The 15,241-nt window shown below is 46.3% G+C and overlaps 1 protein-coding gene across 3 annotated transcripts in view; it reads right to left on the bottom strand.

The window, feature by feature from the left end:
• The window catches only part of PTPRG (protein tyrosine phosphatase receptor type G), a 701,064-nt gene that overhangs the window by 89,182 nt on the left and 596,641 nt on the right, over positions 1–15,241 (bottom strand). For all 3 annotated transcript variants that reach the window (XM_041764114.1, XM_041764115.1, XM_041764112.1), the window contains exons 11-12: positions 10,641–10,690; positions 8,071–8,851 (exon numbers count right to left, since the gene is read on the bottom strand). In XM_041764114.1, coding sequence (XP_041620048.1) covers positions 8,071–8,851; positions 10,641–10,690 — 831 coding nt within the window. The remainder of the gene's footprint in view (positions 1–8,070; positions 8,852–10,640; positions 10,691–15,241) is intronic.

Below are 15,241 nucleotides of genomic sequence, written 5' to 3'. Positions count from 1 at the left end.
TACCCCATGGTAAGGGCTCAACTTCTGCTACAGGACAACAACCCCTACGCTGTCAAGACTAAAACGAGCTTGGATCCAAAAGACCACGATCAGGAGTAGGCGAAAGCGGGATTCTTTCACTTTTCAGGAAAGATCAAGAGAAGGACAGACTACACAGTTATAATCTAGCCTGTGGTTCAATTGCGGGCAACTTGACTACGTTTGTTCTGAGTAACACCACTCATTAAAAACCACCCACATCCGTGAATTAAGACAGCTGCTTAAAAAAAAACACCCCAAAAACTGTGGTAAAAAAAACCCAACACTTAAAACTTACCATCTTAACCGTTTCTAAAAGTGAGGTTCAGTAGTGTCAAGTGTATTCTTACTGTTGTGCAACCAACCTTCAGAATCTGTTTTTCACCAGCAAAATGAAAACTCAATGCCTGTTAAAGCAAAACTCCCTCCACCCCCCGCCTTTGCCACCTACCTTTCTCTCTCTTCCTCTATGACTTTGACTCTAGGCACCTCATCCAAGTGGAATCATAACATTTGTCTTTTTGTGACTGGCTTATTTCACATAGCATAATGTTCTCAAGGTTCACCCATGTTGCAGCGTGTATCAGAATGTTCTTCCTTTCTGAGGCTGAATGACATCCCATTGTATGTATGGACCACATTTTATTCATCCATTCATCTGTTTGGGTAACAACCCAAATGTGCATCCCTCGGCTACTGTAAATAATGTTGCTATGAACATGAATGTACAAATATCTCTTCAAGATCCTGCTTTCAATTCTTTTGGGTATATACCCAGCAGTTGGATTGCTGGATCATATGGGAGTTCTATTTTTAATTTTTTAAGGAACCACCATATTGTTTTCTACAGCGGCTGTACCATTTCACATTCCCACCAACAGTGCACAAGCGTTCCAAATTCTCTACATCTTCGCCAACGTTTGTTATTTTTCTGTTTTGTTTTGTTTTGATGGTAGCCTCCTGAAAAGGTGGCCAACTGAAAAGGTGGCTGGTTTTTTTACAGGGCCACAAAATTTGTCTTTATTTTTCTGGAGCCCCGACATGATCTAAACCATGGTTGCAGAAACAGGACTGTCCGTTACAAATGCATATATTCTCCTGCAAGGGGACACAGGCTCTGTGCTCCCATTACCATGCCTGAGCTGGAGTAGAGCATCATGTGTTTCCATTTATATTACCACCTGGAGTTCTTGTGAATAAGCACTCCTTACCCCTTCACAGAGAGCTCACTTCATCACACTCAAACAATCAAACAATAGTATGTCGTGTCTCCTTCAATTAGGTGTTGGAAAACTGAAGATGTTTGATAAATCCCAATTTAATTCTAAGCCCTGTAACTACGCTGGTCCCAACCCTACCAAACTGCCACCTTTGCAGACGCTTCTTTGCAACATCATGTGGCTCTGCCATCAGTTGGGACAGAGGCTGCACACCACCTTAAGTCAGATAAGCAATACAACCTGAATTCCTGACCCCAACCTTTTTGGAAACCTTCTTGCTCTCAGTGGGGTCTGGTTTTCCACACCGAGAGATGCAAAATCTGTCCTCGTTCAAAGATCACTTAGTGGGGAAACTTCCAAGAAGGGGCGTCTGGGTGGCTCAGTGGCTGAGCGTCTGCCTCCGGCTCAGGTCGTGATCCTAGGGTCCCGGGGTTGAGCCCCACATTGGGCTTCCTGCTCAGCAGGCAGCCTGCCTCTCCCTCCGCCCATGTCTCTGCCTCTCTGTGTCTCTCATGAATAAATAAATAAAATCTTGACAAAAAAAAAAAAAAGAAAGAAAACCTCCAAGGACCCAGATACTTTCTGGGAGGAAACAACCACCTGGCACTGAGGAACTCCATCAAGCCACTCCCAGCTAATGCCATCTGACGCTCCTAGGAAGATGACAGCCAAGAACAGGGACAAGCAGGATAATCTAAAAAACATCTCCAAGTAATGGAACCTGACCACCAAAACTAGCCCTGGCTGCAAACTCTTTGGAGAGTCCACACACATGCCTGCCATGATCTATTTTAAATAAAGTGTGCTGCATTTCCCTCCACCTCCATACACTCCAGCTGAGTTCATATTTCTGCCCTATTTCTGCCCCAGGTTTGTGAAGACAAACCTGTCTTAGGATTTATTTCTGTCCTTAACTATTGCTTTCCTCGAGTGGACTTTGAAAAGGAAACTTCCTATTAACGTGATAAATCAGGGTTTCTCGACCAGAGCACAGTTGACATTTGGGACCAGGTGGGTCTTTGTTGTGAGGGGCTAGCCTGTGCAGTGCAGGCTGATCAACAGCATTCCTGGTTTCTACCCAAGTAGATGCCAGGAACAGCCCCCTTCCCATGAAGCGTGACACCCAGAAATGTTTCCAGATATTACCAAATGCAATATTTGGGGCACAGAAGCCTCTCTGGTTGAGAACCTCTACCATAAACGGAAAAATTTCTTTCTAAAGTACATTTTCAAATATTCACTTAATGATTAACACGTCCTCTGAAATCATCTTGTGCCGCCGACTTGGGGAATAAGCTCAAAGCCAGAAGGAAGGCAGCACCACATAAGGAGGACTCCCCTGGACTCTGGAGTCAGGGGCCGTGTCTGAGCTCTGTCTTGTCATGGGCTGTGTTGCCTGGACATGTTCCTTAGCTTTCTGAGCCTCAGTTTACTCACTGGCCCAAGGCAACAAGGACAGCACAGCCCCCACAGGGGTGCAGTAGGACTACAAACACACACATGGACTTCTAGCAGGGGCAACACCAGCATGGAACTAACGTTAACCAGCAATATTATTGTTTCTATAATCGAAGGTTTTCGAGGTGGGTTCCTCAGAGCTTGAGGGTTCCAAAGGGGTACCCCATGGGTTTGCCCAAAGGAGCGGTATGGTTGGAGCTTGGCGCCCTCCACTGTAGCCCAAAGCAGAACAGCAGGGGCGTCTGGGTGGCTCAGGCGGTTTAGCAAACCACTCTTGGTTTCAGCTCGGATTGTGATCTCAGGGTCACAGGATCGAGCCCCAGGTCGGGCTCCGTGCTAGTGACTCTCTCTCCCTCTCCTTCTACCCCCGCCCCCACCTAAAATAAATACATCTTTAAAAAAAAAAAAAAGAAAAAAGCAGAACAGGAGGCCAAACTGACTCTGACCGTTCTTAGCTCATGGTCTGGAGAAGAGGAGGCCAGGAGACTGTAGTAGGGGGCTCCTGAACTGGGCCATCCTTTAAGCACCTGGCTCAGGGCTGCCCCAAAGGAGGCAGCTGCAAACTTTCAGTGAATGAGTGTTTATATAGGTTCTGAGCAAGATTCAGTCTGAAAAGGGGCTTTCCCTGATTTCAGGAAACAAAAATGGAAAACACTAGCACGAAATGATAATTTGATAGACTACGCCCACCTTCCAGTGCTTCTGCTAGGGCATGCTATACTGCACACCACCCCAAGAACATGTTATTGCATCACCTGGCTACTGAGGGGGGCGTGCACCATGTTCTGGCTGGGGCTGCTCAGAGAGGAGCCAGGTCGGATTTCCATGCAGCACACATCCCATCGAGGGCTTCACACTAGCAGATGGTAGCAAATAGACAAGAGTGGCTGTATGGAGGCCTTTAATCCTTCCCATTGGCTTCCGGGGCAGCTGTAACTATAGCAATTAGCTCTACAGTTGAAGCCAAGCACCAGTGGTTCCTACCTACCCAGCCAGGGATATGTTTAGTTTGGCATATGTGAAAACAAAACAAAACAAAACAAAACAAAACAAAACAAAACAAAACAAGAAAGGAGAAAAAATAAAATGTTTTAAAAATTGGAACTCACTTAAAAATTAGGAGATTCTCTGCATGTAAGGACTTGGGTTTCTGGCTCACGATGCATCTCTTCATTGGCTACAATCAGGGGACTGAGTGAGGCTGTCCTCTTTAGAAAAGACCCGGGCACTCTGGTTGGCTGTAGTCCTCACTATTCCCTAATATCCACCACCTGGGCCTCTTCTCTCACTGATACCACCTGTCTGACTTCTGTAGTTGTCTGAGTTTGCTACCTCTTCCACAGAAGGACTCCTCCTTCCGTGTGAGTTAATACTAAAGCTGCTACTCACAGGACTTAAAAAGATGTTATCAAACTTCAAGGGAATTTAAAACGAGCCTTTTGGAGATGCTGGTCAAACTATAACATAGTCTGTAAATTTAAACGTTAATGCTTGTTCCAAAGAGGCTAAGTGGGAAATATCAGAAAGGGAGACAGAACATGAAGGACTCCTAACTCTGGGAAACAAACTAGGGGTGGTGGACGGGGAGGTGGGGGTGACTGGGTGGTGGGCACTGAGGTGGGCACTTGACGGGATGAGCACTGGGTGTTATTCTGTATGTTGACAAATTGAACACCAATAAAAAATAAATTTATTAAAAAAACAAAGGGGCTAAATATAGGGGTGCCTGGGTGGCTGAGACCGTTGTGTCTAACTCTTGATTTAGGCTCAGGTCACAGTCTTGGAGTCTAGGGATTGAGGCCCATGTCAGGCTCTGCACTCACTGGGGAGTTTGCTTGAGATTCTCTCCCCCTCTCTGCCCCTCCACACCCAACCTCCAAAAAAGAAAAAAAAAGGGATGCTAAACATTGATTACAATAATTGCTTTTACTCACTATGAAGAAAAACTAAATTAGATTTACACAAATGTACATGCAGTCTTTAAAACGTCACCACTAACATGAAGGCGATGGTGACTTTATTGAAAAAGTAAATGCCAGGCTGGAGGCAAGACAAGAAGAGGTGGGAAGCGAGGCGGCAGGACTCACGGACTGCTGTGGGGTTGGGGGTTTTCCACTCAATCACTCATATCCTTCATCAACCAACAAGCACACACATCCTTCTGCTTAAACCAGGGGTCGGCAAATGCTGCCTCGCAGATCGAACCAGGCCCGCTGTCTGTTTCTGTAAACAGAGCTTTGTTGGAACTCAACCACATCTGCTCACTAACATATTGCCCTGGCTGCTTTTGTGCTACCTGGCGGGGTTGACGAGCTTCCACAGAGACCTTATAGTCCACAAGGCTTTGAGACGTGACCCTTCCCACTGAGATGAACCTGGTGAGGGAGATACTCCAGTTTACCAGTTTGGAGAAAGAGCACACAGTTCCTGGAGGTCATTTTGAATGTCAGCTCACTGGGGACCAGAATCTTGGCATGCTCTGTAATGTCCAGGGATGCTACAAAAGAAGGACCTTCTGGGGGCCTCCCCATAGTCGCCATTGTGATTTCGTGGCCTTTGGGCTGCGGATAGCAAGAATGACTCCATTTATCTGCACCCCCGCCTGCAACTGAGAGCTCCTGTTATTCCCCCATTTTACAGACGAGCACCTGAGCAGAGACCACCTGAGCAGCCAGAGAGAATATGGGACAGAGGCTACTGGGGTGACCTGACTCCAAACACTACTCTGCCAAGATTGCACACGTGGATGCCTGAGGGTTGAAGCTGGAGACCCACATGCCCCAGCCAAACCTGAAGCTGCCAATCCCCAGGGTTCACCATGTGCTTCCCTTTCCCTGGAATCTGACTCCTATCACAAGGCCTCATTTCCTCCCACCTGGAGCAGGTCCAGGTCCCCACTGCTCTCCAGTCTCTTGAGGTGTGAACACTCCCAACCTAAGCTCTCAACAGCCACCTTTACCAGAAGCGTGGGCAAGGAAGTGTTTAAGAGGAACAGGCGGAGAAGACTACCTCATCAGCGTCCAGAGTCCACAGGCAGAGCCACTCAAGCATGAAGATCCGTATCTGACAAGGTCTACCACTAGTCTTTGGAGAAACCCCACTGGTCCAAGCCGCCACTGCCATCACCTCCTCGCTGGGCTTCTTGTGTTCACTCTTGCCTTCCCTGGATAACCTCCACAAAGAGGCCAGGGTGGTCTTTCACAAAAGTTAATCAGATGAGTGAGTCTCCCGCTGAAATCCACCACTGGTTTTCCATTTCAATTAGAATCAAATCCTCAGCATGGATGGTGAGCCCCCTCCTGGTCTAAGCTCTGTCCACCTGTGAACTCATCCCTTATCCCTCCCCTTCCGACTCTCTAGGTCCACAACACACTGGCCTTCAGATCGCTCCTCGCCCATTCCAAATTAATCCCCACTCTGGGTCTCTGGATCTGCTATTCCTCCTGCAGCCTAGAATGCTCTTCCGTGAATCTTTGCATGGCTACCTCCTCATCGCTTGGGTCTCTGCTCAAATGTCATGCCTTGACCATTTGATGCCATGCTGCCCCGCTCTCCAACCCTCACCACTTACAACTATTTGACGTTATGCACTTGTTAACTGGAATATCCTCAAGCTCCCCCACTGGAACATCAACCCTCAGAGGACAGAAGCCTGCCTTGATCTGTGTTCTATTCTCAAGGCTTCGTGCAGTGCCCCGTACACAATCGGTACTCCATAAGTACTTCTTTTAATGTCTTCAAATGCAAGACATTCTACCGTCTCTCAGTAATTCCAAGAGGAAATGTCACAGTTCACGCAGGAATGGCATCAGACAGCTTTATAAGTGGCCCAATAATTCCTTCGCTCAGCTCCACAGGAGGGTACTCTACACCTTTCTCTAAAACCAAGACAAACTGAGCAACACCCATCGGAAACCCAAACTTCTAAAAAACGAGTCCATACCAGCTTTAAGGAGGAACGTAATTCAAAACATGAAAATTTATTCTAAGTTGTATCTTAACATACGAGATCTCAGCTTTAGATGAATTTTAATGTTTACAAGTGCAAAAGCAAATAAATATTTACCAGTTGCTTTTTTTTTTTGCACTCTTATAACTCCACAACAGCTTAGATGCAAAAAAAATTGTTGCTAAACATCTTGTAGTCTGGCAAAAAGAAGAATTTCTTATTAAGAAAACCCCTCACAACAATAACAACCCCCTCATGCTCAAGGCTGCCTCGCAGAGACTCTCAGGATGGTTCGTTAGGATCTGAGCGCAGGATAGAGCAACGCGTCACTGTGGGTCAGGGTGATGGGGATCCCACCTCACGGCGGAGCCCAGACCAGCCATGCCCTGGTCTCACCATCCATAGCATAGGCTGGGTGATTCATACAGCAAACGGGGCTCTGAGAGCGAGCCCTATTTCTTGGGCTAGGATGGAGGGCTAACACCAGCTCTCCCCACACTGAGCACCTCCTGCTTTTGGTTTCAAGGGGAAGGTCCCTTCCCCAGCCTGGCCCATGTTAGTCAGGACGGGTCCCTGCCCTCCTCATGATTCTCTTCAACAGGACCTTGCTTCTTTCCCATTACCATTCGCAGTCTTCAACTTTGGTTAGCCAGCGACTGGCCTGTTTGCTGCGCCGCGCCCTGCTTTCTGGCTTCCCCACCGGCAGGCCCTGAGCATCCTCCTCACCGCGTCCTGTGGACGGTCAGCAAGCCTCAAGAGGCAGAGGCTGTGCCTCCCCGGGGCAGCACACGCCCGGCGCCTGGCACCAAGCAGGCAGGCCATAAACACAGGCGCTGCTCTGAGTAAGTGAATAAGGAATGAAATCTTAATGAATAAACTTAAGATTGATGCCTTTTTTCATTCATTGGCTTCATCACGTAGCTTGGTTTAAAGATTTTATTTATTTATCTAAGAGAGAGAGAAGAAGTGAGCAAGTACACAAGTAGGAGGAGGGCAGAGAGAGAGAGGGAGAAGCAGACTCCCCGCTGAGCAGGGAGCCGAACGCAGGACTTGATCCCAGAACCCTGGGATCACGACCTGAGCCAAAGACAGATCCTTAGCCGACAGAGCCACCCAGGCGTTCCTCATTGTGTAGTTTAAATCCTGGGAGTTATTCTGAGCTAAGTGGAATTTATCAGGAAACATATATCCCAGTGGGCCTTATTTGAGCAACAAGAGAGGAGGTCATTCTTATTAGGATAAAATAGGGACACACAGACACACACACACACACACACCTTTTATGCCAGGGACATACACTATTTTAGGAACACGAAGCCCTTCCCGGAGCTTCATCTTCCATCCCATTTTTTTCTTTTTTTCTCTGTAAAAGAGTGAGGCTGCCCACAGCAGCGTGGAGCCTCAAATGAGGACCGGGCCTCTTACCTGGATTCACGGTGATGAACTTGCTATCCTCGGAAAATCGGTCCCCTCGGGACATGGGCCTTTTCGACGGCATCTGGGGCCTCCTGGGATCACTCCCTTCGAAGCGCTCGTCTGTGGCCGTGGGGGGCACTTGGGTGGAGGGGACCGAGCCGGAGGCCGGGCCAGGGCGGGCATCCCTCACGTCGTCAGCGGGCCGGCCGGTGGGGACGCCGGGGAGGTCCTGCCCGGGCCCGGGCAGCGTCTGAGGCCCGCCCGCCTCGGCGGTGCTGCTGGGGGACGAGGGCGTGGGGCTGGCCTCGTCCTGCCGGGGCTCCTGGGCGGCGTGGGGCACCCCGCTCTTCTTCTTCTCCGAGTCCTTCTCCCCCTCGTCCTCGTGCTCCCGCTCCCCGTCCTCGCTCTCGCTCTTCTCATCCTTCTCCCCCTCCTCGGCGCCCTCGCCGTCCCTGGTGGGGGCCGAGTCGCTGTCGGGGCCCGGGGAGGCCACGGCCTCGGTGGTGGCCAGCACGGGCCTGACGGCCTGCTTGCTGGCGGGGGCGGCCGTGGGCAGGCGGGTGGGCCACACGGTGCTGGGGAAGGAGGGGATGCCACCGCCGCTGAAGCCCAGGCCGGCGAGGAGCGTGCTGGTGACCACCGAGGCCACGGTGGCCTGGCTGCCGCTGGACGACGGGCCCATCCCGGTGGCCATGGAGACGAAGGAGAAGGGGATGCCGGAGGATGTCCAGGTGGACGACCCCGAGCTGATGGGGGCCATGTCGGCCGAAGAGGCAGGAGATGCTGTGGGCTTCAGAGGGTCACCCGGGGCGGGGGGACAGGGAGGGGACAGAAGAGAAAGCGGCGTCAGTCACCAGGACTGGGAGGGAGGCCCTGCTTAGGACCCTTGATGGGTCTCACTCATCCTTTCCCTTCCTCACAGGGTTTCTCAGAACGTGCTGCCAAAGAGGACACTGGTCATCCGTGGATGGCCACCGCTGGCCTTAATGGTTTTACAACTACTTGGAGTGCATTAAAAAATGTAACTAGCCTATCAAACCCAAGTTTTCACCAGTATGGCTTAAGAGGAAGCCAAGTGGCCAAAAAAGTAAGTGCCATTAAGTTTGGCGTAAAAGCAAACATCAACTAAGTAGTAAGGTGGCAACATCGGGCGGTCGTTTGATCCTGGGGTGACAGCGGAAGAGACAGGAGCCTTGCGTTCTCATATCCCAGGGGCCCTCGAGGAGAACACACAGCAGTTGGGTCTAGAAAAGCCCTCCAGGCATGTGGCCACCCACATCTGCAGCGGCAGGGTCAGAAGCAGGAGCCACGCTCAACACTGTGTGCTTTAGGGCCCCGCTACAACCTTGCATCTTCGAGGTGGGCCCTTTACAACCTCTGCAGCTTCTGGAGTCTCTGGGTCCATCCACGGCAAAAATCTATGCCCAGGTACATGGCAACAGGAAGGGTTCCATTTCACAAGTGCCAACTAGCTGCCAGGGCTTTCCACCCGAGCCAGGAGGCACACAGGATCGTCACCCCATTTTACAAGTCAGAAAACCAAGGCACAGAGATGTTAAAGGCTAGAGGGAGGGCTGCCTATGTTCGAGCCTCAGCCCATTCTTTCCACCACACTAAACTGGGGCTGACCAAGGGGTACCTTGGGGAAAACAAGAAATGTTGCTCTAAGTCATCCATTTCATTTTAAAGAATCCAATAAATTCTATCAGAATCCAGAATTCTATTCCATCATTTCTAGAGTTCAAAACAACACAGCCAGAACAACTTTGATTTCATAACGTCATCACCATATTTTAGTTAGGAAACTTTGCAGTTTAAGGATGGTCAAGTTAGCAAATGTTAGGTTCTGAAGCTGGTTAACAATATGGCGAATGCCAAATAAAATAAGGCACCCCCCCCCAAAAAAAATAAATAAGGCACCCAAGACAGAGAAGTCAGATGGTCTGGGCTTGAGTTGACGACCCCCTGTCTGGGGATGCTGAGTATGTTACTCAGTTTCCTCATCTGTAAAATGGAAACAATGCTAACACTGATCTCCTGGGATGCTTCAAGGAGTAAATAAAATAATAAAATAATCTGTGCCAAAAGTCCAGGAAATGCTGGTACATTTTAAGCTGCTACTGTTATCACCAGTACGGTGATTGATATTATGATTGTTACACTAGAAATGGCAAATCAATTAGATATTAATTGAGGCCCCAGAAATATGCACATCCATGTAACCTGAAGAAATGACAACCTCTGAATTTTAGCATATGTGGGATGAGGGGCTCGGAGCAGATTTTTTGGACTCCTTTGACCTCCTACATTATAATGATCCCACAGACAAATAATTACAAATCTGGAGAGTTTTTATCTTGATAAGAATTATACAGTATAACACAGCTGCTTTAATTCTGTTCCATAGGTTCTTTTCATGACCTACTGAATTATAAACAGCGAGAAATGTAATTTTTTCTGTATTTTCGCCCCTGGGTGAGCAGTTTAACAACATCATACTGCCACCTCGTGGTAACAGTTTTAACTGCACGTGAACTAACAGGCCATTGACAAATCAATTAGTACCATCTGCTACTTACCACTCCTGTTTTAACAATTCTGGTCCCTTGGAATATTCGAGTAGTATTAGCTGAGAAACAAAGAAATTACATTGTAAGCAACACACCTTTACTGTTAAGCTTTACATATAATTTCCACATGTATTTCTCTGCAGATTTTTTCCCATTTAAAAATGTAAAACCTGGGCAGCCCGGGTGGCTAAGCAGTTTAGCGCCTGCCTTCAGCCCAGGGCATGATCCTGGAGTCCTGGGATCGAATCCCACATCGGGCTCCCTGCATGGAGCCTGCTTCTCTCTCTGCCTGTGTCTCTGCCTCTCTCTCTCTCTCTCTCTGTGTCTCTCATGAATAAATAAATAAAATCTTAAAAAAAAAAAAAGTAAAACCCTTCTTAGCTTGTGAATCATTAAAAAAAAAAAAACCCTCTAAGAATGTTGTGTAGTTCATTGGCTCTTGTCTTAAGCTACCAGTTTAAATTTTTTTTTTCTGTTTTGAAGTAAAATGTAAGTAAATATACAAATCTTAGGTGCATAGTCCAATTAACTTTCTCTGTAAACACCTGTGTGACTACCGCCCATACTGAAATACAGATGTTCTCTAGCACCTCAGCAGGTGTGCATGTGCCCCACTCAATACCCATCCCACCTTTCTGAAAGGTAGCCACAATTCTGACATCTGCCAAAGTTTTGTCTATCTTTGAACTTCATATAAGTGGACTCATATTATTCCACTGTTCCTATTATCTTTTTAAAAAGTTGATTATTATTATTTTTAGTAATCTCTACACCCAATATGGGGCTCAAACACACCATTCTGAGCTCAAGAGTCACACACTCTTCTGAATGAGCCAGCCAGGTGCCCCCCACTACTTATTATCTTTTTGTTTATAATTTTTCTTTTTTTAAAGATTTTATTTATTTATTCATGAGAGGCACAGATAGAGAGAGAGGCAGAGACACAGGCAGAGGGAGAAGCAGGCTCCATGCAGGGAGCCTGATGTGGGACTCGATCCCGGGTCTCCAGGATCAGGCCCTGGGCTGAAGGCGGCGCTAAACCACTGAGCCACCCAGGCTGCCCTTGTTTATAATTTCTTATGTTATCCATTCAGTAATTATAATATGAATCCTGAACTTACTATAGTTTCCCTTAAATTAATATTTTTACTACCTCCTAAAAATGTAAGAACTGTACAATGCTTTAACTCTATTTGCCTGCCTCACCTTTTGTGTACTGTCATTTTATTCTACTTAAGTTTTGAAGCCCTATAAGATATCGCCATCATTGCTTTAATTGGCCAAATTCTTATATGACCCCCATAATACTCGTTCTGGTGTTTGCTCCTTGCAGTTCTGTTTGGCCATGTGCTGTTAGTTCTGTAAACAGTTTAACTTTAAAAAGACGTTTAATTGTAGTAAAATGCACATAACGTAAAACTTACCATCCTAACCACTTTTTGCGTAGTGTTAAATATATTTTCATTGTTGTGCAACCAATCTCCAGCAATTTTTCATATTTCAAAACTGAAACTCTGTACCCACTAAACAATAATCCCCATGTTCCCCTTTCTCCTAGCCCCTGGCAACTACCATTCTACTTGCTATTTCTACGTTTGACTACTCTAGATACTTCATGTAAAGCAGAATCATACATATTTGTCTTTTGGTGACTGGCTTATTTCATTTCACATGTCTGAGGTTCATCTATGCTGGACCCGTGTCAGGATTTCCTTCCTTTCCCAGGCTGAATAATATCCCATTGTATGAATATACCACATTTTGTTTATCTAGTCATTGTTGGTAGACATTTGAGTTGCTTCAGTATTGTGAATAATAGGAAACAGTATAATTAAAAAGAAAAACCCGCCAAACACACAAAAAAATAGTACTGTTATATAAACTCAAGGTTTACTTCCTATATATATACATGGTGCTGAAAAATAAGCAAAAAAAAAAAATTTAAAAATGCTAAAATCAAAATAAATGTGTACTTGTTAAGATTTCACCTAAACCAGATGTGGCAAATGACTGATAGCATTTTTTGTTTGGCCTGCAAGCTTTTTTAAAAACTGAATTTGTTGCAATAGCTTTCAATCTAAAAAAAAAAAAAAAAAAAAAAAACACACACACACACACAATTTCTTGCTTATCCTGGAAAATCCTCACACTCAGTAAAACTGAACTCTCCTTCCTGATGGGCCTGAGCATCCCTCATGTCCCTTCGGTATGGACAGAGGATCTCTACCTTCGCATGGATAACTCTCCTCTGCTCTGTACAGGCTCCCTGTGTGGCCCCAGGGGCACCCGGATCTTCAACCCCTGACCTAATGATACACTTCATTTTGCACAATTGGAAAGTCAGACGTGTAAAGAGATGGACATGGAGAGGAGACTCCTCTAGAAGTCAGTACAACCAGGTCAAACACAGCAGCCTGGGAAGCAAACAGCGCTTGCCAGGGACTAACTATAACCCCCAACCATCTTATGGTTGTTCCAGGATCGATACCGAGCTGCTTCCGAGAGGTGTACCCCCCTCCCTTTGTTAAGACAGGTCTCCCAGGAGATCTGGTTTACTTGCCCTTTACAAAGGGCTCTGATTAAGGCCAGCAACTAAACAGAACTCAGCACGTAGGCTTTTCATTGATGTTTGGCAATTTCCACCGGGTCAGTTCAAGCTGTGGTGACTAGGAAGGAAGTTTCTCCAGGGCCGTTCAGATCAGGAGCCCTTCACCTGGTGCCCATGGGCCCGATGGGGTTCAGGGACAAGAGAAAAAAAGGCACCTATCTTCCCACCACCCTCTCATTGACATGTGGACTTCCTCCCACCCTGAAAGCAGGCAACAAATCTCAGCCACACTAGCAGGACCTGTGACGCTGTCTCTTGATCTAAGTCAGATATTTCTATGCTGCCTTGTAATTGTCATTGCTATCTTAGAGGATCATTTATGTTCACCACTACTCAGAAATCACAGTAGCCAACAGACCCACTGCTTGTCATTCAATGCTTTAATAATAAAAAAAAAAAAGCATACATGACTACATTCCAAATTTGTTTGTTTAAAATATTTTGACAACTGCATTTGGACATAATTGGTTCCCTTTTCTATGTATTATGCTTATTTATTTTAAGCCATGCTGAGAGGATCCGTTGGCTTCAGGCTGCCTGATGGGTATGTGGCTCAGAGAGAAAGCTCAAGAACCATGATTTTCCATAAATACTGAGAACTGCAGACAGGCTTTGAACATGTAGCCATCAATCTTTTCATCCATTTTGTTGAGTTACTGGGGGTAGAGGGTAATATTTACTCTTTAGGGGTGGTCTGTTGCTGTGTATAAATGACTAGGCTTTGGAAAAAGAAATTCAGACCCTGCTTAGTAGACAAGTGATTTCTTTGCAAGTTACTTGACTACACAGATAATCATTTCTCCATCTGTAAAATACTATGTACATTACAAGCTGCCATGGGGTCAGATGACATTAACTTATGGGAAAATGCTCTGTAACTGTGAGCCATTCTACAGATTCCTCTTGCTATTATTACTGTTATTATATTTACCACATTGAGGCAAATATGCAACATTTATTATGTTATACAGAACATAAACAGTGTTATATTTACTATAATGTAAAGAGTCCACATGGCTTCCCCATGCTCCCAAACCAGATGTGAATTTCATCACTGGGAAACCCAATTATTCTGAACAAGGCTTCTCTGAAATTTTTTAAGCTTTGTTCCTTTCCCTTTAAAGACTTAAGTCCTAATGGTTGATCAGTTTTGTACATTGGGCCCTACTGTGCCAAAATGCGCACTTGGCTCCCAGTAAGAGGTGCACACTGCCTGCTGGATGCTGTAGGGAAGATGCTAAAAGCTACCACGGGGAGAGCTCATGGAAGATCCATGCCCCTATGTGAACATACAGGGACAGACACCAATATATAAAACAAGTAAACTCGTGTCCACCTCTGAACAAAGTGAGTCTGTAGACAAAGGAGACACTGGCCATTTCCAAAAAGTCTCTGTGATCAGACATTTTAAATATTCTATGTTTGGAATTTATAGCTGACAAGGCCTTTTTGAATTACATTACATTACAAACATTTAATTTTTCAAAGTCCACGCAGAAGCCAGCAAGCTCAGTGGCCTATTAATCAGGAAAGTCAGTTCTGCAGATTCTAGGTTCTTGGTTGGAGCACATGGGAGGCCTAATCATGATTTATGTGTCCAAAGTTCCAAGGGCCCCGGCCTCAGCCAGCTCCCACTGTGGCCTCCCATTCTCTCTCTCTCTCCTAGGGCCTGCGCAGACCCGGCTTCGGCCCGTGGACCCTCCTCAACATAGAGCCGCCAAGACACTCAGGGCACAGGTGGACGCGGCGAGTGTGATTTATGTGTGAAAAAAAATACAGCCGTGCTCATTTTCAATTAGTTTAAATGGAAGGGTGACATAATGTGAACATTAGCAAAGAATATTTAAAGGCCAAATTATAAAGCTAGAAAGGGTCCATTCAGGGAATCTAAGGCTGGAGAACTTTTTATCCTGGGTTCATCATTTATTATTTTTTATATCAAACCTAATATCAAGGGGATATTTATAGTTGGTACCAGGCATTCTGGTACCAATTACTTAAC

This window comes from Vulpes lagopus, chromosome 7 (assembly GCF_018345385.1).
Source record: "Vulpes lagopus strain Blue_001 chromosome 7, ASM1834538v1, whole genome shotgun sequence".
Classification (NCBI taxonomy): Eukaryota; Metazoa; Chordata; class Mammalia; order Carnivora; family Canidae; genus Vulpes; species Vulpes lagopus.
This window is presented reverse-complemented; position numbering and strand designations above follow the sequence as displayed.